The 25,165-nt window shown below is 40.6% G+C and overlaps 1 protein-coding gene across 1 annotated transcript in view; it reads left to right on the top strand.

Annotated features, from left to right (window-relative positions):
* Positions 1–938: 938 nt before the first annotated feature.
* The window catches only part of LOC148511546 (uncharacterized), a 117,465-nt gene continuing 93,238 nt past the window's right edge, over positions 939–25,165 (top strand). Inside the window, exons 1-3 of the mRNA XM_088442084.1 lie at positions 939–1,040; positions 11,402–11,491; positions 14,481–14,492. Coding sequence (XP_088298210.1) covers positions 11,422–11,491; positions 14,481–14,492 — 82 coding nt within the window. The 5' untranslated portion in view covers positions 939–1,040; positions 11,402–11,421. The remainder of the gene's footprint in view (positions 1,041–11,401; positions 11,492–14,480; positions 14,493–25,165) is intronic.

Raw genomic sequence — 25,165 nt, 5'->3', positions numbered from 1 at the left:
GTGCCCCCAGTGGAGGTTCCCCTCCCTATGCAGTACCCCAGTAGTAGCCACCCCCTTTGTAGTAGTCCCCCCTTGTTGTGCCCCCAGTGGAGGTCCCCCCTATGCAGTGCCCCAGTAGTAAACCCCCCAGTAGACACACATGTAATAAAAATAAAACCATTTACCTGAATCCCCGCTCCAGCCGCCGCTATCCGCTCCTCAGTCCGGGCCGGGCCGCTCTGCATTATGGGAGAGACATCATTAACAACTACGGGAGCAGGAAAGCTCCGGTCTGGCTCCGGCAGTGGGTGCAGTAGCCAATGAGAGCCTGACAGACTCTCATTGACTGCTAATCAAAACAAACACACAGCTGTCGGCACCAGCAGCTGTGTGTTTGTCGTTGTGTAGTGCTGACCGAACTCCATCCGGTCAGCGCTACACCGGTGGTGCAGCTGTGTCACAGAGACACAGTCTGCCCGCGGCCCGCATGGTCTGAGCTGAGGTGCCCTCCACTATGTGGCGCCCTACTCAGCTGCGTACCATGTGTAATGGTAGAACCAGCCCTGGCAACAAACAAGGAATGCTTATTACATATATTACAATAACAAACTGGCAACAGTCTTATCCAGCTTATTAAAACAGAATAGCATCTTACATTATTATGTTTTTAACTTTATTTTTAATGGTGAATTTTATTTTACTTAGCTAATCTCATTAAAGAGCAACACCCAACCCATGCTTGTCAGATTATTGAGAAGATAATTTAGAGAAAAAATATTTAAATAGGATGGCTTTAGGGTTCTGTGAGAAATTTGACACTTTTGCTAACGTAAAATGAAGGTCAGTTTTCTAATTTGACATAGTTTTATATAGTCGGCATTCTCTAAACAAATGCCTAAGGCAGAGTGCAGTAGAGTGCAATTTGTACTATTTCTCCTATGTCAGGTGTGGCCCCAGTACTGATTGGTGAAAGGTTTTAAAGTCTCTATTTCATCTTCCTTAGACTTCAGTCCTTGATCAGTTTAGAGGAATGACAGGTGACAGGTACAACTGAAGGAAAGGTAAGGTAAATAAGATGTACTAAAACATGCCATTTTACAGAATCAAACTGATTTTATGTATAAAAAAAATATTTTATTGACATTCTTTTAATTACCAGATTAGTAACCTGTGTTATAAATGGAAACTGTGAACTGTTAAATCCACAGGTTAGATTTGTCAAAGAAAAAGGGATAAAACAATAGGGTTAATTTTATTTTTTGACACAGTGAATACAGTTTGATAACTTAGATTGTGAGCTTTTAATTCAGCTAAAAATGAAGCAATATATATTTTATTCCATTTATCTTTCAACAAATTTTACAATATGTTTTTAAGTCACCATTTCAGCAGTGAGTACAAATGTTCCTTCACGTGTAAGGATTTGTAGGCATTAGACAATAACACATTTTCAAATCCTCATTAAATACAATAAGTTATATCAGACAATAAACTCAATGGACAATGCTGGTTGTTAACAAGCACAAAGCTACAGAAACACAAATCATCCAATTAGGCATTAACTAAACTTGCAAATTACACATAGAAAGCAAATCTATTTTAGTTAGTTGGTAGAATACCCCCAAATAACCAAAAAGATATAATTACATTATACAAAATAATAATGACATTCTACTGTATACCTGTTATGAAAAGTTAATTTGGAGAGTAATTTTGTCAGTTATCTATTGGTTTATTTATCAAACTGAATATTACGTGGTCATACAGTAGTTCTAAATTATATAATAATATATATATATATAATCAAAAAGAAGCTGAGCGCTGTCAGAGAGCTGCTGGTAAATAGGGGATGTAAGCCCCTATGGTGTATAAGAGCAAGACAAATAAATAAATTACCAGCGCTATGACTGAAAATGTATACTAATAGTCAAAAGATGGATTATATCAATGGACAGCTGACATAAATTAAAACAACAATTTAATAAAGACACAAAATAAAAACATGAAACACAAATAAAAAAATATAAAAATATATATAAAATTGTCAATGATGGTTATTGCCACAAATAAATTATAAGGAACGATATGGTGATATAATCCATTCCTTAATAGGTATTCCCTCCAAAAATAACACAATCTTGTGCTGGATAAGTTAATGATAAGACTTAAATGTCCCTTAGGCGATTAAATTACGGTATCGGTCACAAGGTATTCACAGTCTTTGGCAGCATGCAGTGGCCATAGTGATAGTTTTCCCAGGGCTGTGATGTTTCCACCGGAGAAGAATGATGATACCACAGTAAACAGGGTTTAAAGTCCAAATAAAGTAGAAGTTACCAGCAATAGGAGGGAGTGTCACAGGTTCTCATAAGCTCAACGCGTTTCGCTGGTTAGAAATACATCCAGCTTCCTCAGGAGCATATGCTGTGACACTCCCTCCTATTCATGGTGACTTCTACTGTATTTGGACTTTAAACCCTGTTTACTTTGGCATCATCATTCTTCTCCGGTAGAATCATCACAGCCCTGGGAAAACTATCACTATGGCTGCTGCATGCTGCCAAGGACTGTGAATACCTTGTGACCGATACCGGTAATTTAATTGCCTAAGGGACATTTAAGTCTTATCATTAACTTATCCAGCACAAGATTGTGTTATTTTTGGAGGGAGTATCTATTAAGGAACGGATTATATCAACATATCGTTCCTTATAATTTATTTGTGGCAATAACCATCATTGACAATTTTATATATATTTTTTTATTTGTGTTTCATGTTTTTATTTTGTGTCTTTATTAAATTGTTGTTTTAATTGATATCAGCTGTCCATTGTTAGTAGTTCTAAATTACACTCCTAGGGGTCTATTTACTAAGCAGTGTTAGGAGACAGAGTGAAAAGTGATAAGGTGCCAGCCAATCAGTTCCCAACTGTCATTTTTAAAACACAGCCTTTGAGATGGCAGTTAGGAGTGGATTGGCTGGCACCTTATCACTTTTTACTCTGTCTCCTAACAATGCTTAGTAAATAGACCCCCTAGTGTTCAGACAATATTTTAATACATTTTTTACTCTGACAATATTGTGTTTATTATTTGATTTACAGAACTATACAAACCTGTTGTATATGTTGGGAAAAATACAGAACAATCCTTATTTACTTTAACAACCAATAACAAATTTGAAAGAAGCTGCAAGGCTCAAAATGTACAGTTGTTTGTCTGGCAGAGGCTGCATGGTTTGCATTTCTTACTGATAAATAGATCTGTTGCATGCTATTATACTACCAAAACAGTCATATCACATTTTAGGGAGAAGTTATTTAATGCAGGAGCCTGTATCTGAACCTGGAAAGCAATACAAAGATTATGGCCCATATTGACTCTGCTATGTTTCATAGTAGTAATTATTAGCTAACCGATCATCTAAAATTAAACTCATACAGCTTTTCCATTAGACTGCCAGGTCACACCCGGGATTATGTTCACGCGACCTGGCTGAGACCCCATATAGACAGGCAGCCCGACCCAGCACTAATGCTGGATCGATGAAAACCATCGGCATCACGTGTGGAGCCGGCACTAGGAGATGATCTCATCTACAAGTGCCAGCTCTTCCTATGCAGAGCATTGACCTGGGTCACCCATTCACACTGCTTCACAAGCAGAGTTGAACACGTGTTCACCCCTTCTCTTGACCAGGGTTGAAATCCCAGGTCACTTGACCAGGCTAATTTAAACCCTGCCCTTTTACACTGCCCAGTAACCTGAGTTGCTGCACACTCTCATGCAATAACCCATGTTATTGCTGCTAATGGAAGAAGAGTATAAGATAGATAGGTCAAATCTGCTACAGTTCAAAAAGTAGGTATAGTAGGTATTGACAACCTCACCTTATCACATGGAAATTAAAAGAGGATAAACTGCGCTGATATACCTATAAAAAATATTTTAATCTATATAGCATATCCCTCACAAACTTTGAAAAATCATCTGTCAGTTCTAATAAACTGGATTTAGATGTACAGTATCCATAGAAAAATCTCTAAATGCAACATATAAACTTTATATCAAACCTTTCAATTAACATCGATACAATTTGACTTGTTTGAGTTTTGTGTATCACAAATAATTTAACAGTATAAGGGAGAATAGAAAGTCTTTGTGTTACAAAATCAAAATATATCTATATATAATATGTAGAGACCATTCAGGTTAAGGGTTATAGGCAAAATCCCTACATGAAATCAACAGCCCATAAATGTTTCCGGGCAAAATAATGATGTTAAATAGATGATGGGTTTTATACAGTACCATATTTAGTATGTCGTTATTGACCTTGACCTTTGGATAATGTTGTAAAATGCCTGCCAGTAGATGTGATACCTGGTAGACAAAGATCCAGGTTAGCCACAATTATTTCCCACGGCTTGGTTGATCCTGTTGCTTCCCCTACGGCGGGTGCCACCACCGGCATCCAGTAGGTCTCACCCAAAGTCACTCGTACCAAAATACAGCCTCCTCACTGAGCAGTCCCTGGAGGCCACAGCAATAGGACACTTTACATTGGCCCTCACCAGATCAGTGTGCCACAGTCTGGTTCTCCATTGCTGGTTTAATGCACTTTTTATTCAATAAACAGAAATATAAACTTAGACTTAGATCTGATGACAGAGAGGCAGCTGCCATTCAATTGATTTCATTGTTACTATATGTTCCTGAATTATACTAGAACTTTCCTGCTATAATTATGACATGCAATATTATCTTGATCTTGAAAATGGCAGCAATGTTCAGATAACCTGTGACAAATGTTATCCTACTTGTATGAAGGGACCTAATGTGAGCTATGAAAGTAAAGACCACACCATTAACAAAATTACATTGAATTAATGGGCTTGTGCAGTTTTTGCCATCAGGATTATCAGATCAGTTGATTTTCTTAAACTCTTTATTTTTCATGATGATATAACAAAAACATAACAAAATACATCTCCTACAAAGATAAATACCCCCCAAAAAATATGGCTGCCCACGCAATTGCAGCTGTCATTAAAACCCCTTTCAGACATCTCGAGAATCCTGGGAATTTGGCCTGCCTCGGCCAAATTCCCGGGTACCCGAGTCTGTCTGAAAGGTGCCTACCCGGGAACATGTTCCCGGGTAACCGCCCCTGCAATCGACCAGGGTTTTTCCCGGGACTTAAGTCCCGGGAAATTACCCTGCTTCTGTCTGAATGGTGCTACCTGGGAATTTACTACTCCTGGGCAGCACCAAGCAGCTTTTACATTGACAGCGCAGAGCGTCCTATAGGACGCTCTACGCTGCTGCTCATTTCAATGAGTTGGCAGTGCAGAGCATCCTGTAGGATGCTCTGCGCTGCTGCTCATCACCCCCCGCACCGGTGGCTGTGGCGCTGACAAACTAGTCAGCGACCATGGCCGGGTCCTCACACCGGCGCTGGAGACCGCCGGTGGTTTGCAGCCACAGCGGGCTGCCCGCACTCCCGCTGGACCACCAGGGTAGATAGGAGTTATTATATTAAAGATAGAGGCTGCACTTTGATTGGAATTCTGCCTGATGCATGATGATGACATCATCAACGGCAGCCGGAGAGGGGATAGGTTAGGAAGAGCAGAGGAGAGGCAGGTAATATTTAAAACTAAAAAACATGGCTTATGTCTGAAAGGGGTCTACCTGGGAATTTTCCGGGTAGTCACTGCAGTGTGAAAGGGGGGTCTCGACCAAATACCCGGGAATTTGCACAGGAGAAATTCCCGGGTCTGAGCAGGAAATTACCCGGGTTGTATGTCTGAAAGGGGTATTAGAGAGGGACTGAACACATAGCACCATCCTTCCATATATGGAAAATGGACATTTTCTGTTGCATAGGGTAACATTGCCTGGTGATCACAATGCACAGTGCAAACACAGCTTTTGACCACCAGCAAGTGAACCAAGACTTTTTGCAAATGTTCAAGTTAGTAGACAGTCATGTAAAGAAGTTGAGTGGAGTTAGGGCATTCCATGAAGAGTATACAATATGCTGTATGGATTATTACTTTTACAGAGGTTTTATGCTGCAGAGTGAGATTTTTTAAAGAAGGTAAAGAGCTGGAGATGGCTCTGTAATTTGCACCAGGTCAGTCTCTATTGGTCTCCGTCTTGATATGGCACTTCAGCTGTGTACATTTATATAGATGCATTATAAGCAATGTAATAAAACACAGAAGAAATGGCGCATGTAATACAGACAGCATTAATGCCCTGCACTGTTATTATTAATTTAAGCCATAAATGAGACTAAACAGAGCAAAATTTAGGAGAAAGATGGAAACCTTTATTGTACTGAGGGATTGTTATAAAGGGGTAGGAGTTTGTATCTTTGGAGATTTGACCACTTCTCTGCACATCTAGGGGCACTTCCAATTTACTGAGCCATTTACAGAAAGCAGAAAATAGCTATATACTGTACAGTTAAGTGCACTGGACGATGGATACAGGTACAATTGTGGAAAAGGAATAATAATCCACACAGACGGTAACATTACTTATATATTGTGTAAGTCTTTCCTTATTCCTAATATACCTGGGTGCACCCAGGTATATTAGTAATTAGCAAAAGAAAACAGGGACAGTATTCCTATTCAGGGGCACTCACAGGACTAAACCCTTCATTAACGAATTGTGAGTTGTTTATATGTCTGGAAATCAAAAAAGAACCAAAAGGCCAAGTATAATTTAAAATATAAATTGTATTATGTCATTAAAATCACAAGCAAGTGAAATGTAAAACAAACATAAAATGTGAATAATATGTATATCACTGAATAAAGATTACATGTTGTCAATACTATTTTACTGTGTGTCCGTGTTTTTATTAGCACTTATTGTATTGGGTAATTATTGAAAGATGACCAGAATGGTTTTGTCGTATTACAGTATAATATTTATGTTTTATATCCTTTGACTCAATCACAAGACAGTGTATAAATAAATAACTCTTACATAACAGGTTGTTGAGGAAAGTGTGTACAGCTCTCTTCAATATATAATAAAATCATATTTACCCTTTATCTAAGGTGTATTCTTTTAATTAACAAAAGAGCTAGAACTATATATGTTGATTTTTAATCTGGGACAAAAGAGGTGTCTATAGATTTTTCCTGTTGTTGTGTGGCAGAAACAATATCTGCACCTTTGAGTGAAAGGTAGTAGTCCAAACAAAATTTGTTAATAATAATTCTATATGTAAAGGATTCTCTATAACCAGATGATAATCCACTGATTACTTTCTTCAGTTGTTTTCTCATGCACTTGTGCCTTCTATTTTTATTAGCACCCTCAGTTAAATAACGGAGCACAGTAACTTATAACTGAATGAAAATCAACTGGAACATTTTAACTTTAAATTATATGGTTATTATTAGCACCTAATTATTTAATGGTGCATCCTCTCCAAAACCGAATACTGGTCCAGTGTTCATTTGTTTCCATAATGTGAGTTGTCAATTCTAGATGGCACCTTGTATTAAAAATATAAATGCAGAGAGATAATTCTTGCCTTTTACTGCTTTTCTATATAATGTAGTATGTGACAATGCAACAAACCCAATATTATCCAATAACTAGAAAAATCCAGAGACATCTCGTTTGTCCCAGATTAACATCAACATATATAGTTCTAGCTATTTTGTTAATTAAAAGAATACACCTTAGACAAATGGAAAATATACTTTTATTATATATTGAAAAGAGCTGTACACACTTTCCTCAAGAACCTGCTATGTGAGAGAGATTTAATTATACACTGTCTTGTGAGTCAAAATACATAACACATATAAATATTATACTACAATAAGTCAAACCTTGAACGTGATTCAATTATCAAGACAAAAGATAGTATATTCCATTCAGGTCATCTTTAAATAATCACCCAATCAGAGGCATGACTAGGGTCCTTGGCACCCAGGGCAAGGTGAAAAATGGCACACTCCCCCAACTATGCCAAAAAGTGGGGATGGTCACATGCCACAAGGGGCATTGCTGCTGAAAAATGACAACATCGAGAGGGTGATAGCACTGGGTGACAGGGAGATGGTGACAGCAATGGGTGACAGGGAGGTGGTGATGACAGGGAGTGGGTGACAGTAGTGGGTGACAAGGAGAGGGTGGACTATATTATAGTTTTTAGCACACAAGCATTCTACTGGCTGAAAATAGAAAATAATAGCTAAATTAAATTTAATATTGTAATTTTTGTATGGATAGTGCATCATAGTAGAACACTAAAAAAGTCATTTTCTGTTGTGACATTCAAAGTTTACTTTTACATGATTGTACCAAACTTTATGGCATTATACAGAACTTTGCATGACCATATGTTATTTGAGAAAACATACAAATACATTTTCTGAATGACAGGCGGTTTATGGCATTTCTCATGCAATCATAACCATGAAAACTTTTACACAAATCTAGTACAAAATCACAAAACATAGATTTTGTTTCTCAAGCATGATAATGTAAATGAGGTGCAAGAGGTGAAGGTACAGTGGGTCACACTGTATCATGACTTGCACATCAGCTCGAGGTTAGGTGTGAGAAGCAACCAATATTTTCAATTGGGTGCTTAAAACACAAGGCACTCAAATTAAGCCTAATTGGTGCTATAGAGTAACTATATCGATATTTCAAATTGACATTGACATTGCCCAAATTATACCTGACATATCACTGTCTTCATGGTCTCTGATGGCCCCTCCAGCCTGGCAAGGACTGTAAGCAAGGCTCTGTCACTCTGGGGGAAAGAGCTGAACGGAATGGAAGAGAGAGTGCCCCATCCTCCACCTCCAGCCATGCCTGGACTGTCTATCACCAACAGTGTGATTCATTGTAATGCCGGCGGCTGTGGGGGACAACGGAGGGACTAGATGGTGAGACGGCGGTGCCAGGCCGGCACTGCGCCCAGGGCACATGCCCCACTTGAACTCCTAGTTACGCCACTGCACCCAATACAATAAGTGCTAATAAAAACATGGGAACACAGTAAAATAGTGTTGACAACATATAGGGGTCTATTTACTAAGCAATGTTAGGAGACAGAGTGAAAAGTGATAAGTCTGTAATAAGGTGCCAGCCAATCAAAAAACTGTAATTTTTCAAACAAACACAGCCTGTGAGATGGCAGGTGGGAGCTGATTGGCTGGCACCTTATCACTTCCTTATCACTTTTCACTCTGTTTCCTAACACTGCTTAGTAAATAGACCCCTAAATCTTAATTCAGTGATATACATATTATTCACATTTTATGTTTGTTTTACATTTCACTTGCTTGTGATTTTAATGGCTTAAGAAAAGTTATATTTGAAATTATACTTGGCCTTTTGGTTCTTTTTTGATTTCCAGACATACTGTATAAACAACTCACAACTAGATCATGAAAAGTTAAGTCCTGTGAGTGTCCCTGAATAGGAATAATGTTCTATATTTATTTTTTTTACATTTGTGGAAAACCAAGGCAGAAATAAGTGACATGGGGAAAGCAGGTGGTAAACTTTCAAAAGGAAAATCGAGATTATAGATGGATAAATCAATTATATATTTGTCAAAAGACATTCTTGTCACACTTCTTTCACTCATATACATAAGTTGTAAAACACATTGGGATTGATGCAGAGCAGGGCCGTACCTAGGGTAGTGCAACCTGTGCCACCGCTCCGGGCACAACAGTGCGAGGGGCGCTGTTGGGGCCTGTCAATTTTCTGTTTATTATCATTCTCACTTGTAGCTTCCTCTTCTTTTATCCCCAGCATCTCCTGGCCTCTCTTATCTCTTCCCTGGCCCTTCCCCATAAGGCCATGGCCCTTTTTCGTATGCGCATCTTATGTCCCTATTTGTAAAATAGGGGAGGGAGGGTGCCAATGCTCTCTCTGGCACAGGGCACCAAAAAGTCTAGTTACGGCTCTGATGCAGAGTGGAATGTAAGTTAATATTGTGGCTGTATCCTGCATGTAGTCACACTATGCATGCTCAGGAGCTGGAAGAATAGGCGATGCAGAACTGTATGATTCTGTTGCATGTTCACTTCCAGCTGTGATATGACATTCACATGTACAGTAGGTAAAGATCAGTGAGGGCTTTATTGGCAGAACTGTGAGTTATGAAGAATTGTGCATACGTGTAATTACACCTGTGTTAGAACAAATCTTTTTACACCAGGTGTATATTTACTAATGTGCAGGTTCTTAGAAGTGGAGTGGTTGCCCATAGCAACCAATCAGATTCTAGCTATTACCATCTAGAAGGTGCTAGATAAATGATAAGCAGAATGTGATTGGTCACTATGTGCAACAACTCCACTTCTAAAAACCTGCACTTTAGTAAATATACCCCCAGGGATGGTGCTGGTGCAAGTGCACACGGAAAATGATGACAGCTATGAAACCAAGGTGTATATTTATAAAGCCTCGGCTTTTGCAAGCTGCAGTTTCCCAGTGTGTTTGACCTCAAAACATAAAGTTCTACAAAAGTAGAACACACTATGGCCCTCATTCAGACCCACTCGCGAGCGGCTGTCCGCTCGCAAGTGGGTCGATGGTCTGCACTGCGCATGCGCACGCCAGAGGGAGCTCCGTCGTGCGCATGCGCGAGACGCGACGAGCGAAGGACTTTCCTTCGCTCGGAGTGTCTCATCAAAGGGGGCGTGCTGTCGATGTTGACTGACAGCACACCCCCTTTGGTGGGCGTGCCGGGGGCATGCCTGCCAGACAGAGGCGTTCCCAAGGGAACGCCTACCGTCTGAAGCCGGCCCCACTGACATCACTAGTGGGCTCTGAGCCAAAATCACTCCTGGCCTTGCGGTTGAAAAACTTAACCGCAGGCTTTTGCTCGCAGTTTCGATGGTCGCGATGGTCAAGACCATCGCGACCATCATCCTGCACGCTCGTATATGCTGTGGGTGGTGACCCACAGCTATACGAGCATCCAGGAGGACGCTCCATATTAATGGAGGTGGGCCCTGATTCAGAGCGAGCGCTCTGGTCAGAGCATCCGGCTCAGAATCAGGGCCTATGTGCTTTTAAACTAATATTAGTGTCACTAATTTTGACGTCAAACTCACCATTTTGTAAATACACCTATGCATATGAATATGGGTGTCCAGTTGAAGAGCTGTGTACTACTCTATATATAGGCAATCTACATTTAGTTCCATGCACACAATAAGTGATCAAGTTCGGCAACCTTGTGTACAATTTTACATCAGCCACATTGAGTTCAATGGAAGAAAATGTGCAATAGTAATTTTATGACAGACATGAACTGAAACATTTTGCACTTTGTAAATGTATTGTAATTTTATATAAGTAAATGTATCTATGGTTTACATATTTTATAACAAATGTAATCAAGTCTATCTATTAGCAGGGTGAGCAAATATCATCATGAACACAGTTAAGTTCTTCTTGGGAGCCCTGATCCTGGCTATTTGCTTCAATGCTTGTCTTTCACAAAGTAAGTATAGTACATCCTATAATATTTCACAATATTCTGTTGAACTAAAGGTTTAACCTCTATTAAACTACTAATTATTATTTTAGAAATACTTATTTTTCTGGAAAAAATATCAGTTAACCTATACCTGGAATAAACAAATCCCTCTTGTCTAACAAAAAATATACATTTGGAAAACCCTACTGTGCCATATAGGATTAGTAACTGTTTGAAAAGAAATGTACTGTACCTTTGTTCTTATAGCTACACTATGGGGCTGATTCAGCATTACATGTATGTTCAAAGATGAACACAGATTCCCAGTTAAAGGAAATCTGCGCAGGGCCCATTCTGCGAATGTGTAGAACGGGTCCTGCGGGATCGCAAGCAGCTCCTTCTATGTCTCTGCCTGATTGACAGACAGAGGCATTTAAGGGGAGGTGCGGGGATGGCCAGCGTTCCGGGAAATGCTTGTTGTGTCTGCCCTGCGTTCCGGGAGTAGCAAGGCCGGGGGCTGCGAACACGTATGCAGTTCTTTGGCCTCACAAGCCGGCCAACCTGAGTAAGCTAAGGATTACTCAGCTAGCCGTGGCCCAGTGCCTCCCACCATGGCGACTAATGATTCCAGCCTGCGTCTTCAGTCGCAGTGCTGGGATTGCAAATGCAGCATGGGTTGTCATACACCCAGGGCCGGCTCTAGGGGTGTTCGACCAGTGTGGTCGAACAGGGGCTCCACCCATAGAGGGTGCACCCCTCCACAACATCACGATTTCATCGGGACAGTAGTGTCCCATTGTTCCACCCGTGGGCCGAAGTGGCCCGCGGGTGGTCAAATCGGGAGGTTGGGGACCCCCACCTCCACAGCTGTGCGGCGGTGCTGGACCCCGGAGTCTGAATGGATGCTGCGCACATGCGCGCGGCATCCATTAAGTGATGGGAGAGGGCTGGGGGAAGCCCAACTAGTGATGCTCCCCCCAGCCTGACGTTATTTGGAGGTGTGCCATGCGGGCACGCCTCCAAATAACATCATGCAGGGGGCATGGCCTATGATAATTAGACCACCTCCCCATTCCCGGTCATGCGCGGCTTTGGACCCCTGGAGCCGGCCCTACATACACCTCCTGCTGCATTTGCATATTAGTGAGGATGGAATTGCAAAGCTACCTGCAAGCAGCTTTGCAATTCCGTCCTAAGCTAAATCAGGCCCTATAATTACTTGATGCATTTTACTAGCCTTCACCTCACCCTAACTAGAAACCTGGACTCTGCTCCATGCAGACGGTTATCCTGTGGCTTCTTTGTATTTTTTCACAGCCATATCCAAAAGCTGATTTGGTGGGTTTGAGTTTGAGGACCAAGATAAAGAGAAAAAGGTTGTTTTAAGCTGGGTACACACCTATACAATCATCATGCCATTCATCCAATATCGAGAGAATGGCCATTCGATTGTATAGGTGTGTACCCTGTCCCGATGCAGGAACTTTAGCTGATAAGCGGCTTTTATCGCCCCTGCAATGGTTGGGATCAGGAGGTAGCATCTTATGTACAGTTTAATATTCGTCGGTTCGACCTCCTGATCCCATACAGACTGTGTTATGTCTGCACAGTGTATATGCGGCTGACAGGGGGTCACACTGGGGACAGACTGCACGGCTGATCGGGACAGTTTTACCCGATCAGCCTGCAATCATAAAAGTGTGTACCGAGCTTTACTAGTAGATCAGAGCTAAACATGTCTTTGCACATGATTACATGTGTAAACAACATAAATCCAGGTTGCTTTTTATATACATATATGTATAATTTAATCAAGAGATTACAGCTTGTGCTAGGTTCTCCTCATTGCAAATCCTGCTCCACTTTAACAAGGTGAACAGATTAAACAGGTAAAATGGCATCCTCAAGGCTTGGGCTAGGGAAAAAATAATATTAGTGAATTTGTTATGTAGTTAGAAATGCAGTAATAGGAAAAATACTGTATGTTACCATGACACAAGTCTTATTATTGGCGGATATAGCTACTATTTCCTGAGATGATGTTAAATAGTAGCGAGAAGCATAACTGTCACCACTCATTAAATTGAGTTATACTGCATTAATGAAGAAGCTGGCGTCTTTGTGACTTGTCTCAGCTTCATAAATTATTGGTGATAGAAGGTTTTATGTAGAGATAAGTGGTTTGGTGTTGACTTGGGTACGTTTGCATCTGAAAAAGTCATCTTATTAGATTTCCAGCTCTCACATGTTTTGAATAGCAAATAAGATGATTTTTCAGATCCAAACGTTAACTTGTCAAAAAGAACCGAGTCAAAACCAAGCCGCTCATCTCTAGTTCTATGTATTTTTTTTCTTTCAGAAAATCCAATTGTGGTTCAGCCTCAAAATGACTGGTATACAAAGTATAAGAACTCATCTTTGACCTGTCCACCTAGTGTTCACACCTTTTGGATCTAAAACTAATACAATAAAAAAACAACACAATACTATTCTAAGACACTATGACATTGAAGATGAACTGCTTTGTGATTTTACCAATGAAGCATGCTTCATTTTTCATCCTTTCTATAAAAACAAAAATTGCAGTCAATTTAATAGAGTCTGACCAATGCGGTTTTGGTAGATTTGATAGAATGCCCCAAAACAAGAATGTTTGAAAAAAATATTACATGAGTGTCTCCAACTGGAGGATTTTTTAATTTTGTGCCTGCATTCATTCAAAATGAGTCAGTAAACTGTGTCATTCTATTTTATGCATACTGACCAAAAGTGCCCATTCAGTACATACGGTGATGATTAACCTCAGACCATATGGTGTGTGCGTAAATCCAAAGGATCTGTGCATGTATGGGCAGCTTAAGATATCAGCTATGTAAATACTGGGCACAATGTAATACTCCATGGGTTAAGGTCATTTAGCGACAAAAGTTTTTAGAGTTTACTCAATATTTTTTTTCTGTTACCTTTGAGGATTCATTTTATTAATCAAATTTTTGTTTGCTTTGTTTTTCAGACTTTACTTCATGTGAGTATACAACACACTGCTGCCTATGAAATTCTTGCATGTAAAGTATAAAAATCGAAGTTCATATAATAAAAAATAGTAACACCTATAAACACAATGAGTCCTAAATTTGAAGTTTTCTGCAAAAATGTTTGTTCAGCTCATTTGTAAAAAACAAAACATACTGTACAGAAGTCCTCACCACTAACTATAAACCTGTTGTCAAGCACACCACCTGCATTGTCCCTGTACCTTGCTGTGCTGCAGCTTGTGCAGTCATGTGCAGGTACTGTAGAATCAGACTCTCAGGCGTAAATTTATTAAAGGTTGATTTAGAGCGATTTTAAATCGATCTAAATCGATACAGATGATAAATATGTGGATTCTGCATTCAGAAAGCCTGTGGATGTTGATCGATTTTGATTGATTTAAAATCAAACTAAATCAATGTTATTCATTTATCAAAAATAAAGCAAAGGTAATAGAATTGACTCATATCTTTAAAAAGCCATATGAAATGTATTCTAAACAGCCAGAAGAGCTCCATACTATCTTATATTACTGATGTATCCAGTAAGTCTTTTGGGTATTCAATATTACAGTAGTTGTTGTTGCATTGTTACATACCACCTGAGACACGAGTAGCAGATACTAATACATGTAAATCAGGCTTTTTACTTTGTGTATTACTATTGCCCTTTAAATCCAGCCCTTAAATACGTCTAGAAACGTTGACTTTGAAAAAACTATATTTAGTACATTTAACTCCAAATACCAGCAATTAGTGACCCTGTATTGCATAACTAAATTGCTAATGTGGACATAAAATTCTTTGTTATAAAGTTACAGTACAATTTCGCAAATACAGTTCTCAGACAAAGTCTCCCTGTACAGTAGCTTACGTGGAGGATATGGAGCTCAGTCTCTTTCCTACACAGTCAGCAGCTATGTCATTAAACTTAAACTCTTCCTAAAGACATCTTTTAATTGTGAAATTATGTTTCTAAATAAAAGCAAAATTCCTGAAGCATTTCATTGCTATTCACTAATTTCCATCGATTATGTTAGGAATTCAATTGTGCATTCCATTTTTATTTTTCCTAAGTCTCCACAATGTGAGCGCCTTTTTTATATTTTATACAATTTTCTTATTGTAGTGGGAATGTTACATTGTGTAAATGGCAGTAATATAATAAGCTGCAAGTTTTCTGTTCACATCAACTCCGTTCTCACTATGTCTGATGGTATGCAGTCATAAAGTCCGCATTCAGAACTTCGCCATTCATAATGTTGACATGGTCTGAATGTCGGAATGTCAACAGTCAATTTTAGGGTTAGCATTAGATTAGGGTTAGATAAAAAGTACATGACAAATTGACAATTTACATTCACAAGGTTGACATTCTGGAAATGTCAACGTTATGTCAGTGTCAACATTTGTCATTTCGACATTATGTCCGTGTCGATATAATTCCAGCAGTACACATTGTTTTAAGCACAAATCTAAATCAGATAGTGAATATGTTGTGCATTTGCAGGAAATGTAGCCACACTCTCATGCCTTATTATTTTCCCTTGTGTTGCTAGGCACTTGTGTGGTTTAGACATTCTTATGAAGCATCAATATGGGGCCCTACAATAATAAACTCCTGCCCTTCTCTAATAAGGAGTGAGTGCAATAAGCATGGAATGACTGAGACTCCTCAGCTCTCACAGCATCTGTTACAGCAGTCAGAACACGGAGCATAGTGTCAGGTCAACTGCCTAAAATCTTGAAAGCCAATGGAGAAATGATTGAAAGTGTTCCTGTGTAACTGTATGACAGACAGCTCCAGTATATTCCTTTTTTCTGTGCTCCAACCACCCTCTATTCAACAAACTTATAGAAATAAGGTAACAAATAAAACAAGGGTACTAGATACTTCTACTTGTCTGTATTCGTGAGAGCGATATCAGCTATCACTTTCTCAGTGCCAGACAAGTAATAATTCTCAATTTTGTGGAAAAATGTAGCTCTAACCCTTTGAGCATAAGGTTGCAGTTTAAAGTATGTAATTTGAGTGTATAAATGGGAGAGCATCACGTTATGTTCAGAAGTTATAGATATGACAAGAATATCATGACGATGACTGTCATTTATCTTTAATACTTTAATAACTTTGTTGGCGAGGATTTTCCTACCTTTGTGCGTAGATTTTTTTTTTCACATTTCGCATGTCAGTCTAACACCAATATCAATCAATACCTTGTTTCATTTCAAAAAATCCATTTAGTCTTTTTATTCATTTCAACAATGTTTTTTTATTGAAATTTCAAGAAAGGGAAGCAAAAGGAAATATGATTATTTTCTATATTATAAACATGACAAAGAAATACTGTGTGGCTGTTGTTTTGCCATTAATCCACGTTACCAATATAGTAGAAGGCAGGATTTTATGTTTAGGTTATGACAAAAAAAAATCACTGTCACAAATTAAATACTACTATGTGTAGGAAGAATATTATAGGCCCACAAGGTCTACCATTATATAAAATAAAAAAACAACCACATTAAATCAGAGATCACATTTTTTATTTGATGAATGATGAGGGAGATATAGAATTAAGATCCCCCAATCTGCGGAAAATATTATTTGAGCACTGTTTCAGTTATTGTCTGGTGACACTGTGTACCACTCTCTCCTCCTTCACTCTCTCCATCTGCATGATACTACCCTCTCCTTGTTGTCCTCCTACCTCTCTGACAGTTCTCTGTTTGTCTCCTCACATGACTCCACTTCTCCCTTACTTCTTCTACCAGTAGGTGTTTCCAAAGGTTCTATTTTTGGACCTCTCCTATTCTCTTTATACTTCCTCTTTTGTTGAGCTTATCAGCTCTTATGGCCTACAATATCATCTTTCTATTGATGACACTCAGTTCTACAGTACCTTTCCTTCTCTGACCTTTTCCCCTCTCTCCTCACTCAATATCTCCAACTGTCTCTCTGCCATTGTCTCAGCGGTTTCTTACACTTAACGTGTCTAAGACTGAGTTGTTAATCTTCCCACCCTTCTGAATTACCTCAACTTTCACGATTTTACTATCTATTGATAGTACCACCATCTCCTCTAGTCCACAAGTGCGCTTTCTTGGAGTTAATCTTGACTCCTCACTCATCTTCAAACCACACATTCAGTACCTCTCACAGTCCTGCTCTTTTCATCTCAGAAATATCTCCAGGATGAAACCCTTTCTCACCCTGAAGGCAACTAAGACCCTCATCTACTCACTAGTCATCATCAGATTGGACTATTGTAACCTCCTCCTATCTGGCCTCCCTGACTCCCCCCTCTCTTGTGAGAGCTCTTCTCCCATGCGTGGGCTAAATAATTGTTCTGTAGTGCAGAGAGTTAATGTCTGGTGATAAGCATGATCACCAGACATTAGCTCCTATATGAGTGGATTTCTCATTTTCAAATGAGTATGCCCTCCTTTCTAGGTGGTGGGCTTCAGGAGTTAGAGCGATTTAAATTCCCTTATCTCACCATTTTTAATCCTTTTTTAAAAAAAAGTGGTGTGGGGTGCTACAGGCATGTGTGTATGTCTGTCTGTTTGTCCTTTATGCACAGCCAGAGTTTTGTACCTACCTCCACCAAATTTGGTATGGTGATGTAGTTTGTCCAGGATTGGGTTTTTGGCTATGTTTGATGTTTGACAGGGCCATCAAGGTCTACATGGTGCCCACCAAGTAGGTTATGGAGTCTTTAATTTAACATTTTGGTTTAAGCAAGTTCGCTCAGCATGTCTTCCATTGCCAAAAACTGCACTTATCTGAAGGTACAGGCTGATATGTATCAGTGTGTGTGGGGGGGCAGGCAGGGCTCCAACAGAAGATCAGTGAGTCAGATCAACTTGCACTGACAGTTACTTATTTCCTCCAAGCACATTTTCATATGCCATGCTCGCCAATGTTGGTTTGCAGAGATTTCTGCTCTGGCAAAATTTATGTTCTGCACTGAATTCTGTTCTGCAGTGATTTCTGAAACCACGGTGATTTTGGAAACTATAGTGATTTATGTCCTGTAAGTAACTCTACTCCTGATATACAGTACCCCTTTCTAAACAGTGATATACTCAGGGCCATCTCTTCCATTGTGCTTGTTGGGCAGTTGCCCAAGGGCCTGAAGCTTGTAGGGGCCTGCCAACCCACCCCCTGCAGCCGCGGCCAGTTGGTAAATTTGTGGTATTTTTATAAGCCGGCCACCGGTGCACTGTATTCTGATCTAACCTCCCCCACCCCATCCCCCCCCCTTGGTGACGAGTACTCACCTCAGTCCCAGTTTCACTTCATCCACCGGTTTCAGATCAGTCAAACAGAGTCTTTCTGCATGTGTGGGAGGTCTGATATGCATGCAGGAGGGTTTAATTTTGTTGACCATTTACATTTTTTTCTCGTGAATGGGTGGGGAGGAGCCCCAGTGCATTGCTTTGCCTAGGACCCACACTGTTGTTAAGACAACCCTGGATATACTCCTAAATTGCATTGTTATTCAGGTGTGAATGACTTCTGTGTTACTTGTCAAAGCTTTTCCCCCTTAGTATACCACGTTCAAACTAAGTGTAGTTCTTTTCATATCTCAGTCTTCAAATGTGTGATCCTTTTCAGGACCAATCACTGTTAAAGCATAACCAAAAACAACGTTTTAGCATAGCCATGCCACCACTAATACAGTATGATCCTGTCTGGGTTTGCAGCTCTTCAGTTGTTTGAAGAAAAGAGGAGGTACAAGCATGTTTGGTAGCTCAACAAGGGAGACAGGCATCCACTCGAGAAAGTATCACACAATGCACAATGGAAAGGAGTTATAGGCAAGGACAATGTAAAAAATGAGGGCTGCAGGTGTACTTCAAGATCCATTCTTCAAGTCAGACAATGGCGGTATCCCAGCTATTATATAATGTGCCCTATTAAATCAGTGATGTCATGTCTCATCATAACGACAGATGGCTTAATCTAATTTAATCTAATTTCCCCCTAAATACAATTTATTAGCTTTGGTGAAGATGTGTGAGAAAAACAAACTGTCACAGGTGCCCACAATGGGCCTCATTCAGAGTTGGACACTGTTTGCATCACTGATGTGTGTTTGGATGTGTGTTTGATGCAGCAGTGATGCTAACATATGATAATGTCACAGGTGGTGCCTGAGGACAAAAGACGCCCCCGACAGTATTGCAGATCCAAGGGCTGTGTCTGAAGATGCAGAATCGGATTACTATCATGTCATGGCATTGGCCATCTGAGTGAGCCTAAGGCTATTCAGATTGGCCATCGCATCTATGAAACCGAGGTCAGTAAGTCTGCAGCGGAAGATGCAGACTATGGCCTCAGCTCTCCCAGGAAATGAGGGCAACACGTCCCTGTTTTCAGGAATGCTTCCTGTTTCCGCCAATTATCTGCCCACAAACTGCAGCAGCATGACAATCATGCTGTGGCTTAAGGACATTGCGAGCATAGTTGCAGAAGGAGAACTGCACAATTGCGGTACAAATTTGCATGCAACTCTGAATCAGGCCCAATGTGTGCTTCTGAACATTCAGGGGCTGATTTTGAGTGGCTTTCAAAAGAGCACGCAGCAGTATCTATTGGAGTTTGCCCATCTGCAAGTTTATGCAAATGTTGCATCAAACTGTTTCCCTTATGTACATCCATGACACGCACACAACACTCCCATAACATGCCCACAAATTGATGATTTCTGCGACCATCACTAGCCACATTCCAGTCACCGCTCAGGAATGCCACTCACTTTTCCAAAACATTTCTGATAGCGCCTGGCCTGATCACAACAGCACTTTTGTTCATACATTCTGTGCAACATACAGTGGTGCTTGAAAGTTTGTGAACCCTTCAGAATTTTCTATATTTCTGCTGAAATTTGGCCTAAAACTACCTCAGATTTTCACACAAGTACTAAAAGTAGATAAAGAGAACCAAATCAAACAAATGAGACAAAAAATTAGACATGCTCATTTCTGTATTAAGGAAAATGATCCAATATCACACATCTGTGAGTTTCAAAAGTATGTGAACCTTTGCTTTGAGTATCTGGTATGACCCCCTTGTGCAGCAATAACTGCTTCTAAACGTTTCCGGTAATTGATGATTAGTCCTGAACATCGGCTTGGAGGAATTTTACACCATTGTACAAGACAGCTTCAACTCTGTTATGTTGGTGGGTTTCCTCCGAAGAACTACTAACTTCAGGTCCTTCCACAGTATTTTGGTTTGATTAAGGTCAGCACTTGACTTGGTCATTCCAAAACTTTAAATTTATTCTTCTTTAATCATTCTTTGGTCGAAGTTACTTGTGTGCCTTAATTTATTGTCTTGATGCATGCCCCATGTTCTCTTAAGATGCAGCTCATTGACAGATGTCCTGACATTTTCCTTTAGAATATTCTGGTATAATTCAGAATTCATTGTCCCATCAATGATGGCAAGTCATCCTGGGCCAGATGCAGCAAAACAGGCCCAAACCATGATACCACCACGACCTTGTTTCACAGATGGTATGAAGGTTTTATGCTGGAATGCAGTGTTTTCCTTTCGCCAAACATAACGCTTCTCATGTAAACCAGAACTCATCTGTCCACAAAACATTGTTCAAACAGTCTTTTGGCTTGTCCAGGTGATCTATAGCAAACTGCAGATGGGCAGCAATGTTCTTTTTGAATGCAGCAACTTACTCCTTGCAGCACTGCCATGCACACCATTGTTGTTCAGTATCCTCCTGATGGTGAACTCATGAACAATGAACATTAACATTAGATAATGTGAGAAAGGCCTTCAGTTGCTTAGAGGTTACCTTGGGTTTCTTTGTGACCTTGCGATCTTTAAGATGCCTTGGTCTTAGTGTAATCTTTGTTGTACATGTTGGTAGCTGCTCAATCACTTCAATAATATCACTCAGGTGCATGTAAGGGAGGGGATATTCTATACTAAAAACAACAAAAAGTAATCCCCCAGCACTCAGAATGAAATCATCAATAAGATTAGAAAACTACATGATGATAGATAATTCAGTGATCTCAGTTGCATATATTTGCAAAAATATGGCTAAGCCTCCATGCCACGTCATGGCGTCTCTGATACTGGAGGTCCCTATCACTTGATCTGGGTCTGGGGTGCAGAAAAAGGGAAAAAGGAGAAAACATGTTCACCAGATCCAGTAGAGCGACTGCCTGCTAATGCTTGTCCCTCGGTGCACAGTGCGCCCACAGCGATTTGACTTGCCTTGCCTTCTGATCAACCTGGACAGCCAAAGACACTTCCTGTGGAACCCTGGAGACTCTGAGACGGCAACCTAAGGACTTGAAATAATAACATGCGAGGTGCAAGCATTGGGTGCGATCTCCTTCAGCCGATCAGGATGGTGAAACAGTGGTTGCAGGCCCAGGGGCGTGGGGGGGGATTTGTGTAAGAGCGCTGCCATGCAGTGGCGGCTGTAAACACTGGTAAAACCAAGGCTGATAGTGAAATGGGCACAGGCAGGGAAAAAAAAGAAAAACCTACGGACATTATGTATTGCAGGAGAGGGGAGGTTACTGTTACACGGTTGCTGGGAAATAGGGGAATGACTGGCGTGAGAATGGGTGAGGGCTGGGAACAGGCTGCGAGCGCATTTTCAATACCACGTTGTCAGCCATTACCTGAGAGGGAGGGGGGGGGTGGTGGGACTGGCAGAAGGTGGGGGGCGGGGCTGGGTATTGAGACCCTGGTGGCGTGCTAAGAGTCCTGAGGGACCAAAAGGCCTAGCACCCTGGGGCCAAAACTATGGTGTAGTGAAGGCACTGGGGGGGCAGTGCTTAATGCGGTGGGGGATGGTGGGTGAACAGCAGAGGTCATCATGGTGCTATCTTCTGCTAGCCAGAGCCTAAACTTGCTGCTGGGATTTCGTGGGCAGGGCCCATATGAGGAGTAGAGAGTGGGGGGGCTGGGACGGGGGGGGGATGCGCGGCCTGGCGGGGTGTGCTTGGGTGACTTGTGGAACCCCTCGTGAGCTGGTGACAGTGAAGGGGCTGACAGCACCAGCGCCGGAGTTTCCCGGTGTGCGTCCTGCTGTTAGCCATGTACCGTGCCTGCCGGAAGCTGCAGCTGCAGAGTTAAGCATTCTGGCCACCTCATTGAATGGTGCAGTGGGTGGGGGGGTGGTCGGGGATGGGTCATGGTGAAGTGGAGAACACTGGGGTTGGAGGCAGGGGAGACAAGACTGCTTGCTAAAGGCACGGGGTCTAAGGACACAGGGAGACTATGATGGATATGTAAAAGGGAGCAGTAAAGGGAGAACTAATGAAATTCAGTGGGAGCAGAGCACAGCAAAATGTATTGTAAAAGGTGATATTCAGCCCAGCCTGCTTCCATAACTGGCTCCTCTTCCAGACTATTTATAATGAGTAGTAGCCCTTATTTCTGTCATAGGTTATTATTTTTGATGGACACAATCCTCCTTTAACCCCTGGTGAACTAGCAATATTCCATCACTAAACAGGGTGCTTATCTTTCCTCAAACTTATTAAAGTATTCGGAACTATAAGTTGTGAGGCTTTCTTTTCAAGAGATATATGTGTTGCTATACCAACAGGATTGCTATATTGTTTGTGTCAAGGTTAGAAATATAAAAAAAATATTTTATGTCAAGTATTACCTTGAATATATTCTCCTAAAGAGGAGAATACTACTGAAGCGATACATTTGTTTAAATCGTCTGCATGACTGTCCTATATCACAGCCAAATGTCATTCATTATCCCCATTACACTAACCTGATGCTCACCATCCACCACAATCACCAATCATGTCCCGCACTGTTACACCAGGTGGCGTCTTCTGACCACATCATTGTATCAAAAAGTCGCAAGTCCCGCGTGCAGAGAGACTGTCTCCCTGGACTGTATGACCGCTGCCGCTGGCTTATACATAGGTGAACACCTCCACATGGACTATAGAGTAGGCTGACGCTGGTAATTTATATTGTCACCCTCGTGAAGTGGATGATAGGGACCAAGATGGTGGGCATACACCAACTCACTTAAAGGCAAGACGACATATCCATAAAGGTATCTTTTATAGGCAGGTCACTTCCCCTTTATTCTCCTGATCACTTTTTCTCTCTATTCCTCATATCCTGAGGAGGGTAGAACAGTGTATGAAACGTATAGTCAGGAGAAAATCAGGAAATGATCCAACAGTTTTATTATTCCTTAAAAGGTTATAAAACACTATACATAAAATACCAGGGTGACTGATCACCAAGGCAAGATGTAACAAAAATGTATAACCTGAAGTGGGTGATAGGCCCAGAATATCCCATTTCAGATGAGAGGTCTCCAAGTCAATCAGGTGCCCTGAGCCCTTCCACCAATGCGTTTCGATGTTCAGTCTTTCTCAAGGTGAAACGCGTTGGTAAAACGGAGACGCAGCACAGGAAACTTAAATGAACACCAAAATATAAATCAATTCATATTTACAACCCCAATAATATAATTAGATTCAATAAATTTGCAACTAGGGTGCTCACACAGAGTAATATAAACAGTTCAACAAAAGAAAATAAAAAAGAAAAGAAAACTCCAATAACTGGGTCACACCTAGCTATAACAATTGTTAAAAATTTACTTTTATTACAAATATTAAAAATAATGGGGTAAAGCAACCAAATTTAAGATAGTAGTAAAAAATGTCCCTGAAAAAGAAATAGCTTAACACAATCAGTAGGTTTAATGATGATCTAGTATCTCTATATGATGATTCTAATTCAGGTTCAGTAATTATAACAGCCTCATAATGCAGTCAAAAAGAACACAATAGTGTAAACAGTCAAATAGCAGTTCAACCACTTCAAACACTATAATTAGTTGCAAGATAACCAATCAAAGCATGATGGTTAGCAACGATAAATATAAAGTGCTATGCTAATAAAATGAAGAATGATTGGTCATTAGTGCAATGTACTGTATAACAGCAGTACAATCTACAAAAAAAGCATACAATTCATTGAAAAGTCATGAGTTGAACAATAAATCTATAATATATAAAGTGACAAGTGCAAAATGAATCACTATATCATCACAAAGTGACAAGTGCAAGAAGTGAATACATAAAAAAATAGCAAAAGAAAAATTAGAAAAAATAATAAATAGCAAATAAATACATTTGATCAATATTTATGCATAATAGATCTTCACAAGAGTAAATTTAGACAAGCTGCAGTAGTAAATATATGGACCTGGTAACCAATCTGTAAAAGAGCTAACAGTCAATATAATCCTTGGTGAGTATAAAAAAATATCTCTACATGGGTTGGGTATGAAATGCAGATGGCTGGGAAGCTGTCTGACTAAATCCTGATGCCGCAAGCCTGAAAGCTGAAGATCCAGACTGGGGCTGGTAAGTACCCTAACCCTCCCTTAGTGGTACCTAACCCTAACCTCCCCCAGGGGTGCCTATTCCTAACCCCCCCTCCCTGCACTCTAACCCTCCTGGGGAGGTGCCTAATCCTAACCTCCCCCCAGGGGTGTCTTAACCTAACTCCCCCTCCCCACGCCCTAAATCTAACCCTCCAGGGGTAGTGACTAACCCTAAGTCCCCCCGGGGGTCCCTAAACCTAACCATCTCCCGGTGGCTAAGCGCTAACACTGCCCTGCTTACCTTC

The sequence above is a fragment of the Taudactylus pleione genome, unplaced genomic scaffold (genome assembly GCF_031769625.1).
Source record: "Taudactylus pleione unplaced genomic scaffold, aTauple2 ptg000305l, whole genome shotgun sequence".
In the NCBI taxonomy this organism is placed as follows: Eukaryota; Metazoa; Chordata; class Amphibia; order Anura; family Myobatrachidae; genus Taudactylus; species Taudactylus pleione.
The sequence above is the reverse complement of the archived record's forward strand: the minus strand, read 5'-3'. Positions and strand labels throughout refer to the sequence as shown.